The following is a 19,792-nucleotide window of genomic DNA, read 5'->3' as shown; positions in this document are numbered from 1 at the left end:
ACAAAATATACCTCAGCCACACTCGGCTGGAATATATATGCAAAATAGAAATATCACATAACCACGCAGTTAATATACACAGCCTACCCGGCTGGACATAAATGAATAAACACACAGCAGCGGAAGACATAAAACGATATGAACGTAAAACCAACAACGACACTAACAAAAATACCTGCCATCACAGACTTGACCCAAAATTCATAGCGACTTATTGAAAACAAAATACACAAAATCAACATACCACCCCAAACGATAACAAAACCAAAACGAAAACTATCCTCGAGTGTGACGTAGGACCCAGGACTGGCAGTCGACATCTCTCCAAGCATCCATGACTCATCTATCTATTACCTGGCGAAAGAAAACCATTTTGTGGGGTGGTGAGTATTGGAACTCAGCGGGTAAGGAAAGAGATAGTGCATGAACATAATAAACTAATAGAGAATGACAGAAGGAATACAATCTCATAAGAGGAATAACGGATACTACAATAGAACCAAAATAAATGCTCATACCTGAAACCATATCCTAGGCTAGGTATAGTAGGTCAGAACTGGTACTAATCTGCTACAGTACTGCTCATACTACAGAGGTAATATGCAAGGTATATACAAATTTCCAATGACTAAACATCTACAATGAGAATATGTCTCAACACAAGTAAGCATATCAGCATATGTGAACAATATCAGTAAGTAAGCAATAACAGCATATATAGTCAATAGCAGCCAAAGCAAATATAATAACAACAGCGTATGCACGGATGGTCACTCCCGCCCACCTCTCTGCACCATGACCCCTGTATGATCGAGAGGTCGGGTCAGTGACAGACTGTACACCACTCCAGCTACCACTCACACGAGTGGCCGAGGGGACAGTTGCATAGTAGCTAACTAGCTACATCTGCGACGGGGTCCCTGCTGCTCGTACTCCAGCTACCACTCACACGAGTGGCCGAGTACGGCACGACAAGACAAGCGGCATCGACTCCAGCTACCACTCTCTCGAGTGGCCGAGGATGGGGCCCCTTTTTAACGACTCTTTCGACCGCAAGGGAGAATTGGTCGTTGACATATATACCATGATAGGATGCGAACAATGCAACAGTCATCATATATATATAAGCAGAAACAGGTATGCTACATGAAGCCAGCATGCTCAATACCGTACATAAATAAGCAACAATCAAAGCATACAAACATGGTATCTAGTATCTTCTACTGATCATGGACAACAACAAGAGACTGTATAGATATGGAACGAATTTCTCAAAGATTGCGTGGAAGTATCAAGCGCAGGAAAGTAAGAGTGGAGTCAAGGTAAATAGTCCTTATCTAAAATAATTCATGCACTAAGGTCAAAGTACTAAAAGAAAACAAAGCAAGAAGTACCCGCCTTAAATGTAGGCTGAGCTAAACAATCTCCACGTCGAAGTGCTCATCTCAAATTACAGTCCTGTAAATCACATAATGTACAGTTTATCTAATTGCATAAACCACAACTAGCTAAACCCAAACCCAATCGTTCTAACTTGTCCTACGGGGAACTATTGGTGAATAAAAAAAAACTAACATGTAGCACCAAATTCATCTACCCTTCAACCCTGATCCAAGAATGATCACACAGCTAATTTTCGACAATACTATCAGAAAATAACCCAAACTCTTAATAAGCTAATCCTCTAGCAATGTCCCTAACTTCCGAAAACTAAAGAAAGAATCTAGACAGGTATTGATCAAATCCATTCCACCAGAACTGTGCAAAGAATTCAAAAAACTCTACAGGAGAAGAACTACAATCATCACAATTTATCCATTGAAGCCAAACCTATCAACTAATATGCCGAAAATTCATGGAAGGATTAGGGAGAAATAAAACACCAATCATCAAGATAAATCCACCACATAATCTATCGAGAATTTGGAAGCTACCAAAGGAACAAAATCACCAACCATTTAAAGCTTAATCTACCCAGAACATGTACCGAAATTCAGGAAGCCATGAAGAGGAGCAACAACATCTTCCCTCGATCTTAGTCTACCAATATCATACTACAATCCCGAAGGCAATAGAAAAGCAAACATCATCTCTCCAATCCCAAACGAATTCACAAGAATCTTGTCCAGAACTCGAACCAAACGGGGGAAATAGGGCAACACCAAACTCGATTACAAATGCCTCAAATCAGTAGTAGTAAACTGCGAGACTCACCTAAATACCTAACCCATACCTCACGGATCTCATATAGACATAGGGGAGAATACCTGCCGGATCAATTAGGGCACAGCGCGAAGAGAGGAGGTCGGCGGCTGCTGGTGGTGCTCGAGCGAGGAGAAGGGCCGCAGCTGTGGTGCTTGCATGAGGAAGATCGCCGGCTGTTGCTTGCGGGATAGAAGAGAGGTCGATGGTGGACCTGGGGAGAAGGGGACGACGAAGGAGGGAACGACGTCTTCTTCTCTGGCGATGACCCGCGGCTACAGGCGGTCGGCGCGAAGGAGCGGTCGCGGCTGATGATCGCGCACGACGGCGATGGGTGGAACAGCAGGATCACGAGAGGGAGAGGAGGAGAGCCGGCGGCTGTTGGGGTGCGCGCGCGCGAGGAAGAGAGGGAAGGAGGAGTTCGGCGACAAGGAGGAAGAATAGGGATTAATAATCGGAATCGATTAATCAATTCGAAAACTTAGGTTTCCTTTTATAACTTAGGGTTAGTTTAATTAAAGCTAAGTTAATTCCTTAATCAATTTCTACTTTTAGGTATTCCAACGAAACTTTCTCGCAGCCCAATTAACAGATCCCCTCTAAATACGTCATACAAGCTCCGATTAAATCCCAAAAAAAATTCTAAAAATTCTTGAAAAAACCCATAAGATTATTTGTCAAATAACCTTTTTATTTAATTATTATTTTGTTCGGTATTTTACAGGGGCCGGCGGAGGCGGCGACAGCCGCTGTCGGCGACAATGACAACCCTTGGAGTCGGCTGCGATGGTGGTGGCGATGGCCTCAAGAGGCTGAGGCGGTGCCTGTAGGGGACGGCGGTGCGCGCTGGCGGCAGCGGCGCGTGCTGGTGGTGGCCGCAGGAAGCGGCAGCTGTAGTCGCCGGAGGCAGAATCAGTGCCCGTTGAGGGCAGTGGCGTGCATTGGCGGCAATGACGCGTGTTGGTGATAGCGGGGGTAGTGCCCCTCATCGCCGTCCACCAGGTCTGTCGGGCGATGCCGTGAGGAGAAAGAAGAAGGAGGGTTGCGGTCGGCGTTGCGAGGAGGAGAGGAAAAGAGTGGTGACCGGCGCCGACGAGGAGCGAGAGGGGAGAAGCTGCCCCCATCCCTGCTCAGGTTGGCGGCGGCTGCTCCCAACGAACCTTGCCCCCTTTCTCTTTCCGTGAACAATGTTTATAAGCACAAAAAACCCTAAAGCCTTATCCTCCAAAATGATGAAAATGCCCCATTCCCTCTCCTTAATTCCCCTCATGCCCTAAACTACATCTGGATCAAGAATGCTTAATAAAGTTGTGATACCCTTGTAATCATTGCCGGTTATTAGGATGTCATTCACATAAATAAGAAAAAATATCATAGCTCCATCATTATATTTGTGGAACAAAGACGAGTCAGTTTTTAACCCAAAAAATCCTTGAGCTTATAACTAATTAGATAATCGATGAAACCGTGCATGAAGAGCTTGCCGAAGGCTATATAATGATTTCTTGAGTTTGCAAACATGAGATGAAAATTATAGATGAATGAACCCAGGTGGTTGCTCTATAAATACAATTTCCTCAAGATGACTATGAAGAAACACATTTAAAATGTCTAATTGTCATACAAGACTAATATCTATTGATAACAATAGCTTCACAGATGTAATTTTAATTTGATGATTGGGTTGAAAGTGTCATTGAAGTTAATATATGGTTGTTGACTAAATCATTTGGTTGCAAGTCGAGCTTTGTGTCGTTCAAGAAAACCATCATCTCAATGCTTAAGACAGAATATCCATTTAGAATCCACAACATTCATGAAGGGAGTGCGCGGATCTATGCTCCATGTTCCATTGCCAAGAAGTGCATCAAATTATGTAGCTATTTGCACTAGGCCAATTTGGATCCTTATTTGTTTATGTAAAATAAGTTGGTTTAATAGACTTTGAAGAGACCACTAGAGCTCATGGAAGGGGATGTCGAGTTGTTATTGGTGGGCATAGTGCATATATGTCACTTAAGGGAAGTATGTGACGAGGAGGAACATTATTTGAATCACTTGATGAAGTTTGAAAGTTTGACGTGATGCTTGAGTCGGGATTTAGTTTTGATGTTTGAGAATATAAGGAGATTGCTGGTGAATAGCGTAAAGAATTTAAAAAATGAGCATATAGTAATTAAAGCAGTTGAATTAATCTGAGTAAGTATAACGGAAATAAATTAAACTTAGATTAATTCAATCAAGTAAAACAAAGATGTTAATAACATGCAACTGATTTAGTTAATAGTTTAAACATATTAATTGATCAATCAAACTAAAAGTATAGACAATAGACATGCAACAGTTATAAAATATGATTCTTATATTTAATTTCTCTTAAGTGGAGAAACCTTATTGAAAAAGATTCTAAAAAAGTTTAAAAGTAATAAAGCAAATAAGACAACACTAAAACAAATATCAATGTTACTCTAGGTGTTGTCAAACAAAAATGAAACGTGAGTCATAGCATAGAAGACGAAGGAGTATTGAGAGCACAAGAACAAGAGTGGATTCTATGTAGATGAATTGTCTTGAAGCTTTATCTCGAAACTCCTTATATAGGGCTCCCCCGATCGCTTGGAGCCATCCTGGTCGTCTGTACAAGTGCTGACATGGATATAACTTTTATCCGTAAGATAACGTTAACGAAGCTCTTCGGTCGCCAATACACCCTCCGGTCACCTAGGCAGAGGTTAAACTTCATCTTGGTCGACTTGCTTGGATTGTTGATAACATCGTCTCCCGATCATCTGGACCCTACATGGTTGTCTGGACCCTCCTAGATCCCTATGTCAAGAGTTAACACCAACTAGTTGGCCTTGGAATCCATCCGATTTCCTGAAACTATTGAGCATGCTTCCTTGCAGTGGTTACACATAATAAGTATGATATAAAATGTAAAGCTACTTGTACTATTGAGCATGCTCCCGAACAACTTTTTGATTTTTATTATTTTACTCTCATCTAGTTTTAGGAAATGTTTTTTTCTTTGTGTAGTATTTGTTTTAAATGGAAATAATATCAAAGAATTTTTATCTCTAGGTATTAGCAATGAAAGCGAAATGAGAAGAATTTTTGTTTTTATATTTCTAAAATTTATTTAGTTGGATTTACTTTAGATATTACATATAAATTAGTTTACTAGAAATATTAGGTTTTTATTACGACACTTTAATTTCATTTAAAGATTTTTCTTCTCCTGATCTAATAATATTGTATATATATTAAAAATTATTTATATGATATTTATAAAAAATATAGTATAAAATATGAAATACAAACTAATATTTTTGAAATACAAAAAAGCTAGAAGTAGTAATTTAAAACTTACAAATATATAAAATTTATTAAAAGTATAAACGAAACATCCACGAAGATCCTCAAGTTCTACATTGGAATTTGAAAATTATTTTTCAACTTTTTTTTTATTTTAATGAAGCAGAATTTGATATCCTAAAATGATGGTCATATAAAGCTTAAAGTTTTCACATCCTCTCCATAATTGCTAAGAAATTTGAGCTTGTTTAGTGTCAAAAGTTGTTCTAGAACAAATATTTAGTATTGGCGATAACATATTAGATGAATGAGAATTGACTTTGTCTTCTAATTTATTGGAAGCCCAAACATTACTCGATAATCGGACTAGAGCCAAAAAAAAAAAAAAGAATCCAAGGAATGTAACTTTCAAACGACCTCAAAGAAGTTGATATTGAAGAAACAAATACTATGACAACGGGAAATAAAATTGAATAATGTCACTTCATAGGGTAAAATGGTAAAAAGGTAAGAGAACTACATAAGCTTTGATTTTCTTATAGCCTAAGAGGATACATAGTTAACTTAAATAAATGTAATTCTTTTTTTTTAATGAATTTATAATTTTTTTAATATAATAATCTTAAACCATGGTAAATCATGAACAGTAATCATTTTGGACAGTTCATTAAGGGTCAACCTTTAGGGTACGTTTGGTTGAGAGTTATCCTTGATAATCTTGATTATCCATCCAAGATTATCAACGAAAATCATATTTGATTTAGGTAATCGATGATCTTGAGTAATGTTCTATATCCGACATGTCAGTAAAAGGAACATGCAACCCGGAATCGGAAAACCTCGGAAAACTGAGATTTTCTTGATTTCGTGGTTAACGACATTTTTTTATCCAAAATACCCTCGAATAAGAGAAAAATGTGATAAAAAAGAAAAATATAAAGAAAAAACATAATAAAAAACTAAAAAAAATAGAAAAAACATAAAAAATAAAAAATAGAAAAAACATAAAAAAAAATAAAAATACACATAAAAATAGAAAAAAATTTAAAAATTAACAAATTTAAAAATATAAAAAATAATAAAAGATGTAAAAAAAATAAAAAAATATATAAAAAATAAAAAACATAGAAAATAGAAAAAAATGTAAAAAAAAAACCGTTAAAAAAATTTAAAATTTTTTAAAAATACACATAAAAATAAAAAAAAATTGTGAAAAATAAAAAAAAACATAGAGTATATATATATATATATATATATATATATATATAGAAAGAGAGTTGGTTTTATAACTAAGAATAATATAGTAAAATATTAAAACAGGTTATTCATTAAAATCTTCAAACAAATAAATTTTTGTTACATTACCTAGGTTGAACTAATTCCCATAATTTTAATTATGTGATTACTTGATAATAGCATAACTAAAATTATACATGATAATTTGAACCAAACACACTCTTAAAAAATAATTTGAATCAAACACACTCTTAAAAAATTGTTAAAACAATTGTTCTAAACCATCAAATCAACCATTTTAAACCATCAAAACGTCAATTTCAAACCATCAAACTATCAATTCCAAACTTTAATAAAAAGAAAAGAGCTCGCTCCCACCCCACCATATGAGAGAGCTCATTCTATTTGGCACGTCATCCACAAGGCATACAATGCAAGCTCTTAGTTCTCCTTTAACTACTCTTAACAAGCAGGGAAGTCCGGAGGAGGTGGAGGAAGAACTGAGTCCGGCGTGGTTCCATCTTCTACTACAAAAACTGTTGCTAAACCTAATGGCACGTGTTGCTCCAAATGGCAGTGCATAATCCACACTCCTACAAACACAGGAAATTAAGCTTAATCGATATGGAGTACTATATATCATGAAGATATACGTAGTTACGTTAGTTGAATTTACCTGGATTGTTGGCCACAAATCGAATGACAGCCCATCCTCCGGCAGGTACAGCAATTGTGTTCCTCACTTGTGGATCCACCAAATTGTATCGACTTCTCGCCGTCGTGGCATTGTAATTTCCGAAGCCTTGCGCGAGCACGAAGAAGTTGAAGCCATGAAGGTGCAGGGGGTGGTTGTCTATGCCGATAATGGCGGTGTTCTGCAGCACCATCTCCACCGTCGCGTTGTACTTCACTTTCTTCACCTTGGTTCCCCTCTGCGTGTGGAGGAGTGGGTTGAGGCGGGGATCAGTGTTCAAGCTGTTGTTCGTGAAGTCGAACATCGCCGGAGGGTGGTCTGGGAAGTCTGATTGGTACTCTGCTTCGTGGAAGCCACTGAAGTGAGCTTCCAGCAGCGACATGGAGGTGGGGAACCGGAAAGAGACGTTGTTCATGCCGGCTCCCAGCGTCCCTCGGCTCCCGTTGCACGCCACCTGGGCTGGATCGCAGGCCAGCACCCCCAGGCCGACGGTCACGAACATGTGCTCCTCCACCTCCAGGGGGACGGCGGGTTCCCCTGGCCTCCTAAGGCCGGTTAAGTTGGTGTAGAACCGGTGGGCGGTGGAGGTGTCGTTGAGCGCCGGCATGCGTGGCATCAGCGGAGGCGCGTCGTCAGCGTCCTTGTAGCGCATGATGGCCGTGGCCGTGGTGTTGTCGAAGCTGGGCGGGCCGTTGAGAGAGCCGAAGTAGGGCCGAGCGGCCATGTAGTAGCGCGAAGAGGGAGAGTCCGTGACAATCAAGGCATCGACCGTTTGGCCCGGCGCAATCACCACCACGTCGGTGCCGTAGGGCTTGGTATAGCTGGCATCGACGGCGACCACGGTGAAGGTGTGGCCGGCGATCTTGAAGAAGAGCTCACAGTTGACTGCGGAGTTGATGATGCGAAGTAGGTAGATCTTTCCGGCAACCACCTCAAGTTTGTACATGCCTATTGAAGAACAAAAAAAAAAAAGGATCAATCACCATGCCTCAATCCAAAGAGTTCGGAGGAAGTGATTTAATATCAATCCGTGCTTACGATTCTTGCATCGGGTGTACAAGTGGCCGGGCTTGCCATTGATCGTGAAGGCGTCGGAAATGTTGTCGGTGCCGTCGCCGGTCAAGAACGCCTGCTTTTCCACGTCTACCATGTCGGCGTTCCACCACTCGCCTGCAATCACCCATGCCATCCTACCAAAATAGGACAAGAACTAGAAGACGATCGAGCTTTTCGGAGTGTAACGCACCGAGCAGTATGGGGACTTGCCGGTACGGCTTGCGGAATGGGAAGGAGTGGTTTCTGGGGCGGATGATGAGCGCGCCGTGGACGGTGGCGCGGAGGAAAGAGGCGTGGGCGTGCCACCACAGCGTGCCTTCCTGCCCGCTCACGTTGAACCTGTAGTCGTAGCTGCCGCCGGGTCGAATCGGGCACTGCGTGATCATGCTCGGCCCGTCCGCCCACCCGCTCTGCTTCTGTAAGACTCCGTGCCTGCGCATGCACCATGTAAATAAAAGCAAAAGCGTCGTCGTCTTCTTCGCTGGATTGCACGCACCAGTGAATGGTTATGTTGTATGGCGAGTGGTTGACGACGTGCACGAGTAGCGTGTCGCCTTCTCGGGCCCTGATGGTCGGACCGGGCAGCTTTCCGTTCACTGCGGTTATGACCCTCCTCTCGCACAGCGGGCTGACGGTCAAGTTTCTGATCTGTTCCAAGTCAAATTCAATGTCATTAATTACTATCGATCATTTGGTTCAGATTCACAGAGCAAGAAAAGAAATCAAAGGTAGATTCTGTTTACTTACATGGAAAGTGCGCTCCACGACTGCTGAATCTGCTGCGAGCAGAGCGCAAAGAAGAGCAGCCGCGAGCAGCAGGATTTGGGCGCCGCAGTTCATGGCTTCCGGCGAGCCTCAGCCCTCAATGGTGTTGCTGTCATCAATTTCTAAGTTTTTTTAAGGGAAAAAAAAACATAATCTGGAAATCGACGTGGCTAGTTAGTTTATCAGCCATTAATTATCTGACAATTCAGTCTTATTCACTGCCTACTCAGCCCATAATTGATTTGTGTCCCAACCTCTCAATTGGGATGATGGGACCCACGTTCTATCATCCCAATTGAGAGATTGAGACACTGCCTGTACTTAGTTGGTTGACAACGACTAATTAATGACTAATTAATCGTCCCACGGCTTATAAAATGACGGTCTTATTCCTCTTTAGAACCGTCGAGAATTTCTCTTTTCTTTTATGACAGAAAGCTTGTAAAACTCTTTTTCTCTATTTTGTATATTTGTGAATTTTCTATATGGTACCAGAGTAAGAAGATTGGTTGCAATAGAAAGTTTGAACTTATTCTTTGCATTAGTTCGAACAATCCAGATAAATCTTTATACGTTCTCTTAACATGGGAGATCAAGAAGCAAGTTATGTTGACAGTAAGATAAATTCGTACGAAACGAAAACTTACAGTGTTTGGAGAAGAAGATTAAGAAGAATCAGTCGTTGGAAGAACGATCATAAATAAATCGAAAAGTTTTTCACAGTTGTACGAATCAAGATGTTCTGTTTGCTCTTAGTGTTCTCTCTTTATCGCACGTCACCCTTTCACCAATTGCCTCGGATGCCCCTGTTATAAGAGGAAGAGGAAGATGACTCTTCCCCTGCCTCCATTAATGGAGGAAGGTAAAAAGGTTGGAAGATGAAGGGAAAGAGGTGCTCTTTCACCTTCTTAATTCCAACATCTCTTACTCATCCAAGTTAATAAATCCATAAAGATTATTTAGTTATAAAGACTATGTAAGAACATTCTATTCATATTTTAAAGAAAATGATTCGTGCGATAACAAGCACACTAAGTAATTACTACTAAGAAAGTTGTTACAATTAACTTAGTTGTTCTATCAATCGAATCAAAGACATAAATAACTTGCCTTTACCTTAGATTATATTATTTACATCAATATGAACATCTCTAATCCTTCATAATAAATATTATGTCGAGAGCATATTCAACGTCTCCAATCAATACAATTATTCATAATCACATTTTAAATATTCAACAAAAAATGTAACTGATCGACCAGTGAATAAATGTCAGAGATGTAAATCAATTTTAATTTTCTTTTTTAGTTAGAATATATTCATTTTAATTAGTAGTTTTCCTAGATCCTGTATAGACCGAATCATCCATAACCAATAGGAAGCATACTAAAGTAGCAGGCACTGATTGAAACTTCAAGTAGACAGATAAATAGTTACTTAGGGTAAGATTGAGATTAACCTTATAATCTCAAGGATTTCACATAGTAGAAAAGCAGAGATTCATTCTTCTACTACTCTTATTGTCATTATAACACATGGTATGAATCACATGCTATGATATTTTTTTCTTTACAAAAAAAAGTGCATGTTTTTCTTAAAATCTAAAATCGTACAGATTTTGATCAAGACATACCTAATGTCTAATCATAAATCCAACATATGAATTTCAATTTGGCCTTAAGCAGATTCAGTAAATAGTGAGTTCATTTATTCGATCATTATAAACACATAAATGATCTCATCTTGATATAATTATTAAAGCGACATTAACTTATGAGTATGTCTTTATTCAAAACTACATAAGTTGTCCCATAAATAACGGTCTTATCTCTATTTATACTTAATAAATAGAGATAATTGTTCATGTGAGTGGACCAATCTCAATCTATTAACATTCTCACCGAGACTTTTATCCAAAATATAACATAAAATACATTGAATAGATCATTACATTTTCATGTATTTACAAAGTGTTATATTTTACAAAGTTCCAAAGACTTCACATTTCTTTGAAATAACTCTTTAATCAATGACTTAGTAAAAGGGTCTGCAAGTATAGCATATGTAGGGATATACTCAAAAATTATCTTTTTTCTTGTCAATAATATCTCTTATAAAATTGTACTTAATTTTTATATGCTTGTCTTTGCTGTGATATTTGGGATCCTTAGAAAAAGCTATTAAAACTTAATGTCACGGTACACTATAACAAGACTCTCACTGCTCTCAACAATGTTCAGATGCTTCAAGAACCTTCTGTAAGGAATCGGTGACCGGCTAGAAGGAGGATTGGATAGACGTCACCCCCAAATCGATTGCTTTCTACGATGTTAGCACAGCGGAATACAAATACACATAAATAGAAAGCTAATCTAAAGACAATAAGGAAATGCAAACGAATACAGGCCGATTAGTGTGGTTCAGAGATAAAGCTCCTACTCCACGGCTGTCCGTAAGGTGGACGATCCCTATCCGTCGGTGGATTACTCCCCGGAAGACCTCCGACTAGCTCACGTACCTCCTTGTGGGTGGAGAAACCTCACCACAACTCTCACAAGAACTCTTGAGAAGCTAGGGGACTGGTAGACTACTAATAGGGGTTAACCACCTCTATTTCATCAACCTCAACCAAGCTCCCAAGCTTTGATTATATAGGTCGTGGGTTGGAAAATCCCGCCAATCAGTCGACTACCAAAACCATCAATTGACTGCCCTCTGTGGAGATTCGACCGTTATAACCCAACGGCTCGATACGAGTCAACTAATACTTCCATCAATCGACTGCTCCACACTAACTGTAAAATACCGAACCAGATAATAATTAAATAATAAGGTTATTCGAGGAAATAATCTTATTGAAATTTTTAGGAATTTTTAGAAATTTTTTGGAATTTAATCGGAGCTCGTGTGACGTATTTAGAGGGGATGCACTTGTGGGCTTGAAAAAAGTCTGTTTGGAATACCCAAATGTGGGAGTTGATTGAGTTAATAAACCTAAGTTCCAATCAAAACCTAGGTTTTGTTTTTATTTATTTATTTTCTTTTCCTTATCTTCTCCTCCCAATTCCCTTTGCGTCGAATCCCTTCTTCCCCCGAGCCTCACCTCGCGACACACCTCCTTCGCCGAGCTCTCCCTCCTTCTTCGCTCTCCCTTGCGAGTTCCAGCACCAGCGGCCGGCAAGCTTCTCCTTCTCCTCACGTGAGCACCCTAGCCACCGAGCCACCGCAGACGTCGGCTCCTCTCTTCCTCGCACCTAGCACCGCCGACCTCGATGCTGAGGTCCACGATCGACCACCTCTTCTCCTTCTTCCCTCTCCTTTTTCGTGCGGTGGTCGATCACCACTTGACCGAGAGGCGAGCCTCATCGGCTAGCGTCCGACAGACCTCCAGCCAGCCAAGAGCCGCCCTAACGCCAACAAGAGGTGAAAAGGGGTTTACCCTTCTCTGCACCGTTACTACCCGTCGCCAGTTGAACCCTAGATCAGTCCTACTCGCGTTGTCGCCACCGTGTGTTGGCCGCCGGTGTTGCCGTTCGTCCACGCGAGCATCTGATGCCGATGTTTCTTCTTCCTCTCGATTTTACCATGCTGCTATGTGCCCTAGTTTCTAATGTTGCCCTTGTACAATTCATTGACACAGATCGCGTCATCACCGACCACTGCCACTGTGAGCTATCTGCACGGCTCTGTCAACCACCAGTTACCCTTCTATTCTTAAGCCCTTTTTGGTCCCATGAGAAGCTTTCGATCAGAACCTCCAAGGAGCACTGTTCCGATAAGATTTAGAAAGTATTATCGATCCGACCGGAAGTTATGGATCAATTGAGGGTAAGATCTCTGGTTTAAAAGGGTTAATGATCAGTAAATTTGGTTTAATTTCATATATGGAGTGTTTGTTGTGGAATGGTTAAAGTGCCTTGATCCTATATTGTTAGTTTATGTCTTTCTTGGATTAAAGTGAAACATGTGGAGGAAGAGTTTGGATCAATTTAGCTTGATTAGTAGTTGATACCAGGATTATGATCCTTAGTTGTGCCTCGTGTCTTGTATTTGTAGGGTTCGAGTTGGACGTTAACTTTTGGACCTATTGGAGACGGTTGACACGATCTTCGCAATAAAGGCGGGTACTTCTTACTTTGATTCCTTAGTTCTTTGAACTTAGTGCATGAGCTATTTTGGATAAGGACTGTTTAACCTTGACTCCACTCGTAATTTTTCTTGTGCTTGATACTTCCACTCAAAACCTTCGAGACATTCGTTTTTATATCCAAACAGTCTCTTGTTGCTATCAATGATATTTAGCAGATACTAGATACCAACCTTGTATATTTTGTTTGTTATTTACTTATGTATCGTATTGAGCAGGCTGGTTTCATGTAGCATACCTTATACCTGATTTTGCTTATGTATATATGATGACTGCTACATTGTACGTATCATGTCATTGCATGCATGCAGGCGACCACTTCTTCTTTGTGGGGGAGTGAGCCGTCGGGCCGCGCCGCACACTCGGCCACTCATGGGTAGTGGTAGCTAGAGGAGATGTCGCTTGTCCTGTCGTGCCGCACTAGGCCACTCATGGGTAGTGGTAGCTAGAGTTGTGAGCAGTAGGGATTGTTGATACAGTCTGACCTGGCTGTTGTTTTGATGTTGACACGGATTTAAGTTTGTATCAGATGTTAATTAAACTCGGTTTGATTAATGATCAAGGTTGATCAAGTGGAAGGGAAAAGTCCAAGTTGGACACTTGGCACGCGAAGTCAGAGAGGGCTTGGTAGCTCGTTCTCCGGACTAAGTCGGAGAGGGCTCGGTAGCTCGTTCTCTGGACCTGACGAAGTCAGAGAGGGCTCGGTAGCTCGTTCTCCGGACTAGGTCAGAGAGGGCTCGGTAGCTCGTTCTCTGGACCTGACGAAGTCGGAGAGGGCTCGGTAGCTCGTTCTCCGGACTAGGTCAGAGAGGGCTCGGTAGCTCGTTCTTTGGACCGGACGAAGTCGGAGATGGCTCGGTAGTTTGTTCTCCGGATTAGGTCAGAGAGGGACCTAAGTGGACATTCCATGGTACATTGGATCGGTCGGCAGACCGATCATGATACATAAGAGAGTGGATCGGTCGGCAGACCGATCCAGTGAAACTAAGTTTCCATGGATCGGTCTGGTGACCGATCAGGAAACACTCAGTAGCACACTGAGTGTAATCTGATCGGTCTGTAGACCGATCAGGAAACACTCAGTAGCACACTGAGTGCAATCTGATCGGTCTTGGAGACCGATCAGGAGATGGGATTGAGAAGAGAAGAAGGCAGGGATCGGTCGTGGAGACCAATCCACCTGCAGCCTGATCGGTCTCCACGACCGATCAGACAAGCTTCGGACCGATCAGGATATGTCCTGATCGGTCCATGGATCGGTCTGGTGACCGACCACACACAATCAGATTTGTTCGTTGTTTCTGCGATTCCTCCACTACATTTGATCTGCCTGATTCATGTGATATAACCCTCTGTGCTGTTAGCTTTTGAGTTTGCAGGATCACAGGTATCATTCCAAGCCTAATTTCAAATTAAGTCCATAAGAGGAATACGACAAATGACCTTTCTGCTGTGATTCGCGGCGCATGGTGCATTTGAAGCATCAACGACTACTGGTGTGATTTGGCTGCGATCCGCTTGACTCCTGGTGATTGGTTCGAGCTCAAAAGACACCAGTGAAGACTGTGATTTCATTGGCGTGAGTTCAGAGAACCAGGGAAGGAGGAAGAGGGATTGGCTGCAGCGATGATTCTGTGCAGCTTGACCACGATCTGTGACAGCGGAGAACAGGGGCTTAAGAAGCAGTAAAAAGCGAGAGGAAAGAAGAACAAGAAAGCAAGAAAGTGAAAAACGTTCTGTTGATCGTTGAGGTGTGCTAAGTTCTTGAGCTCTCGGGTGAGAAACTGCGATCTGTGAGTTTTCTGTTTCCACTGATCTCGCGTGGTTGTAAGCGTTAGTTCATTCTTCTTTGCCACCGAGCTCTGTAAGTCTTGTGCTTTAACATATATATTTCTTGAGACTTTGTGGAGAGGTTACTCCACCGAGAAGGAGGATCTTTAGCCGGAATTTATCCGGGGTGCGATCTATTGAAGATCAAGGGGTCGTCCACCTTACGGGCACGCCGAGGAGTAGGGGCAAGTTATCCCCGAACCTCGTAAATCTGTATGTTAGTGTGCTTGTTTCCTCTTTGTTTTAGTTTCCTAATTCCGCTGTGCTAACAAGTTTCTTTGTAGAAATTTGTGTTTAAGTTTTTAAGAGGCTATTCACCCCCCTCTAGCCATCTAAGATCCCAACAAGTGGAATCAGAGCCTGGTGCTCTTCATCTGAACTAACATCCTAAGGAGCAAGAAGATGGCCATGAAGGAAGGATTCAGCACCAACAGACCACCCTTCTTCGATGGAGCAGATTTCCAATATTGGAAGAGTCGCATGGAGTATTATCTCAAAACTGATATCTCCATGTGGTTTTCTGTAAAGGAAGGATTTACGCCTCCGAAGGACGAAGAAGGTAAGGAACTTGATTCATCAAGATGGTCTACCGAACAAACTCGGAAAGGGCAAGCCGATGCCAAGGCGGTAGTCACCTTACAATGTGGGATTGCCAAGGACCAACTCGTCAAGGTAGGTCCATTCTTGAGTGCAAAAGATTTATGGAACAAGCTTATCGAGCTCCAAGAAGGAACTCGTGATTCTCGGATAGCCAAGAGGGACCTATTCTTGAATCAACTACAAAATCTCACCATGAAGGAAAATGAAACGGTAAGTGAACTACATGGGAGGTTCAAGGAAATCATCAATGGTCTACATTCCGTAGATGAACGCGTGGAGAATCGCGATCTAGTAAGGTACGCTCTTAAAGCCTTTCCAAGGAATGCCTTGTGGTCATCTATGGTAGATGCCTACAAGGTTTCCAAGGATCTTTCCATTGTTAAATTAGACGAATTCTTTTGTGAAATGGAACTTCATGAACTTGCTAACAAAGGTCAAAGAGAGAAAGGTATTGCCTTAGTTGCAGGACCAAAGAACAAGGATGGAAGAAGAAAGAGGGAAAAGAAGAAGGAGAAAGAGATTTCTTCATCTACATCCTCCTCTGAGTCCGATGATGAAGGTGGATCATCATCAAGCGAGATGATAAATTTTGTGAGGAGGATCATGAGAAGAAGCAGGAGATACAAAGGTAAAACTGTAGATCAAAATATTGATAAGTCTAACGTTACTTGTTATGAGTGTAGCAAGAAAGGCCACTACCGGAGTGAGTGTCCAAAACTCAAGAAGGAGGAACGAGCCAAAAAGAAGGAGGAAAGAGCCAAGAAGAAGAAAGCTCTCAAGGCCACTTGGGATGAATCTTCCTCAAGCTCATCGGAGGAGGAAGAGAAGAAGGAGAAGAGTACTCGGCACTTGGCACTCATGGCAAGGGAGGAGTCCGAGTCCGAGAGTGATGACTCAAGCACTTCAGCCGCGGCTTCATCATCTTCGGATGATGAAGAGGTAACCTCTTCTCACTTAGAAAAATGCTATAAGACTATTACACATTTGTCTACCTTGCTTAAAAAATCAAAAACAGAAAATAAATCATTAAAAGAAGAAGTAGAAAACTTGAGGGCCCTTAGGGAAGATGAGGTTGATGACCTACATCTAGAGGTCCTTGAGGATGAGAACAAGGCCTTGAAGGGTGAGGTTGAGAAACTCAAGAAAATGCTTGAAAAATTCTCAACTAGCTCTAAGATCCTAGACATGATTCTAAATGCCCAAAGGGCGGTCTACAACAAGGCTGGATTAGGATACCAACCTAAGGAGTCTAGCTTTATTTCTTTAGTGTCAAGAACCCAATTTCATAGATCGCATGTTTCTAGGGTTCATGAGACTAGGAAGAAGGTAACAAAGGCATGAGTGCCTAAGTCTTTCATTGTAGATGCATTAGGTCCCAAGATTTGGGTACCTAAAACATCTATCTTTCGTGTCTTGTAGGCATTGGTAAAGGGGGAGCGTCTATCAACTTGGTTTGTTGATAGTGGATGCTCCAAGCACATGACCGGGGACAAGTCACTATTTTCTACCATTCAAAACAAAAATAGAGGTAATGTGTCCTTTGGTAATAATGGTAGCCTTAAGGTTATAGGGGTTGGAGACATTCACATATCCGAATATCTCCAAATCAAGAATGTCCTTCTAGTCAAGGGGATGACTTTTAATCTCCTAAGTGTCAGTCAATTGTGTGATACGGGTTACACAATTGAGTTTCATTCGAGTCAATGTCTAGTCAAAAACATTGACACACTTAACACGGTACTAGTAGACACAAGAGTAGATAACATTTATCAAATTTCTTTTAAAAGTGCTACTAATGCCTTTGCTAAGTGTTTCATGTCAAAAGAAGAAGAATCGTGGCTTTGGCATAGGAGGTTGGCTCATGTGAACATGAAGAATATCCGGAAGCTGGTCAACAAAGGGTTAGTGCGAGGCTTACCAAGCATCAAGTACCAAAAGACCAAATTGTGTGATGCATGTCAGAAGGGTAAGCAAACTAAAGCGCCTCATAAAGGTAAAAGCGCTGTAAGTACAACTACTGCCTTAGACTTATTACATATGGATTTGTTTGATTGCAGTAGTGTTATTTCATTAAATAGAAGTAGATACTGTTTAGTGATTATTGATGACTTTACTAGGTATACATGGACCTTCTTTTTGAAAACTAAGGATCAAACCATAGATATTTTTATTTCCTTTTGTAGAAGAACTGAAAATGAAAAATCAACAACAATTAAAACCATTAGAAGTGATCATGGTGGGGAATTTCAAAATCATAGGTTTTTAGAATTCTGTCAAGAAAAGGGATATAGGCACGAGTTCTCTACTCCAAGGACCCCACAGCAAAATGAGGTTGTGGAGAGAAAGAACCGAGTCTTACAAGAGGCTGCACGAAGTATGCTCAATGTGTTGGTTGCTACTCGGAAAGCCTAGAGGTTCCACTGTACAAAAATTTTGTACAAAGGTCTGAACTTTTTCCTAGCTACCATGTGTTCTTTTAAATTAAATTTTGGATCGCCTGCGGAACTTAACACGTTTGATCCAAAACTTAATCTATTCGTTCTTTTAGGTTTTGACTTGGGTCTCCTGCGGAACTTAACACGTTCGACCCAAATCACCTTAAGTTATTAATTCCATTAAATATTAATTTCCATAATCGGTTCCCAGTACTGACGTGGCGAGGCACATGGCCTTCTTGGATATGGGAGCAACCACCACCGACTAGACAAAACCTTTTATAGAAAGCTAATATTTAATTTCCTAAAATAACTTTAGGTTAACCGAAAAGAACAATCAAATCACAAGGAAAAGAAAAACAAAAGAACACTATATCGAAAACAAATTCGAAACTCTAGAATCGTATGCCTCTTGTATTTAGTATTATTTCCAAAAATAACTAGTATGATGCGGAAAGAAAAATTACTAGTTATACCTTTTAGAAAAAAAACCTCTTGATCTTCTACCGTATTCCTCTTCTAACCTCGGACGTTGTGTGGGCAACGATCTTCCGAGATGAGAACCACCAAGCACCTTCTTCTTCCTTGCAAGTTTCGGCCATCAAAACTTCTTCTAGGATGAAGAGTTTCGGCCACCACCACCATGCTCTAAGGGATGCTAGAAAAGAGGCTTCTTTTCTTTCCTTCTTCTCCTTCTTAGATCCGGCCACCAAAGCTAACTCCACCATGAGAAAGTTTCGGCCACACAAAGGAGAGGAAAGAAAAGAAAGGGCCGGCCACCACCCAAAGAAGAAAAGAGGGAGAAAAATAAATAGAGACATTCACCTTGAAGCCTCCTCTACCCCCTCTTTTATAATCCTTGGTCTTGGCAAATAAGGAAAATTTAATAAAAAACTTCCTTAATTCTTTTGCCATTAAAAAGGAAAATTTATTTAATTAAAAATAATTTTTTTTTCTATTTGTAATGGCCGCCACCTTAATCCTTTAATCAAGGAAATTTTAATTCACACAAGAATTAAAACTTCCTAATTTGCTTTCGGAAATTTATAAAAATTTCTCAAATAATTTTTCCCTTCATGGTGGTTAATAAAAGGAAATTTAATAAATTAAAATCTTTCTTTTAAACATGTGGATAAAAGAAAGTTATCTCTAAAAATTAAAATATCTCTTAATCTACAAATAAGGAAAGATATCAAATCTTTTCTTAATCTTTGTAGAAACTAATAAAAGAGAATTATTAATTTTAAACTTTCTTTTAAATCATGAACATGGTTAAAAGGAAAGTTTTCTTAAAATTTAAAATCCTCCTTTAATCAACAAATAAGGAAAGATTTCAAATTTTAAACTCTCTTTAAACATGTAGATGATTTACAAATAAGGAAAGTTTTAAAAATTAAAACCATCCTTTTAAACTACAAATAAGGAAAGAGATTAATCTCTTCTCTTAATCTTTTGTAGAAAGCTATAAAAGGAAATTTTAATTTTAAACTCTCTTAAAAACATGATATCCA

The 19,792-nt window shown here is 40.4% G+C and overlaps 1 protein-coding gene across 1 annotated transcript; it reads right to left on the bottom strand.

Moving 5' to 3' along the window:
• Positions 1-7,098: 7,098 nt before the first annotated feature.
• Positions 7,099-9,163, bottom strand: LOC122053495 (laccase-25-like). Its single transcript, XM_042615550.1, has 5 exons — positions 9,000-9,163; positions 8,694-8,935; positions 8,486-8,617; positions 7,430-8,395; positions 7,099-7,346 (listed from the first exon to the last, which is right to left on the bottom strand). The coding sequence occupies exons 2-5, from the start codon at positions 8,887-8,889 to the stop codon at positions 7,216-7,218; spliced, it is 1,425 nt and encodes a 474-aa protein (XP_042471484.1). The 5' UTR covers positions 8,890-8,935; positions 9,000-9,163; the 3' UTR covers positions 7,099-7,215.
• Between the last annotated feature and the right edge of the window lie 10,629 nt (positions 9,164-19,792).

This window comes from Zingiber officinale, chromosome 3A (assembly GCF_018446385.1).
Source record: "Zingiber officinale cultivar Zhangliang chromosome 3A, Zo_v1.1, whole genome shotgun sequence".
NCBI lineage: Eukaryota > Viridiplantae > Streptophyta > Magnoliopsida > Zingiberales > Zingiberaceae > Zingiber > Zingiber officinale.
Note: the sequence above shows the minus strand (reverse complement) of the source record. Positions and strands in the feature narration are given on the sequence as shown.

Bases quoted from the DNA above. Each gene is read 5' to 3' on its own strand.
- LOC122053495 (XM_042615550.1), bottom strand. From the start codon at position 8,889: ATGATCACGCAGTGCCCGATTCGACCCGGCGGCAGCTACGACTACAGG. The intron at 8,396-8,485 runs GTAAGCACGGAT...GTTCTTCAATAG, and splicing joins GTACACCCGATGCAAGAATC to GCATGTACAAACTTGAGGTG. The intron at 7,347-7,429 runs GTAAATTCAACT...CTGTGTTTGTAG, and splicing joins ATTTGTGGCCAACAATCCAG to GAGTGTGGATTATGCACTGC.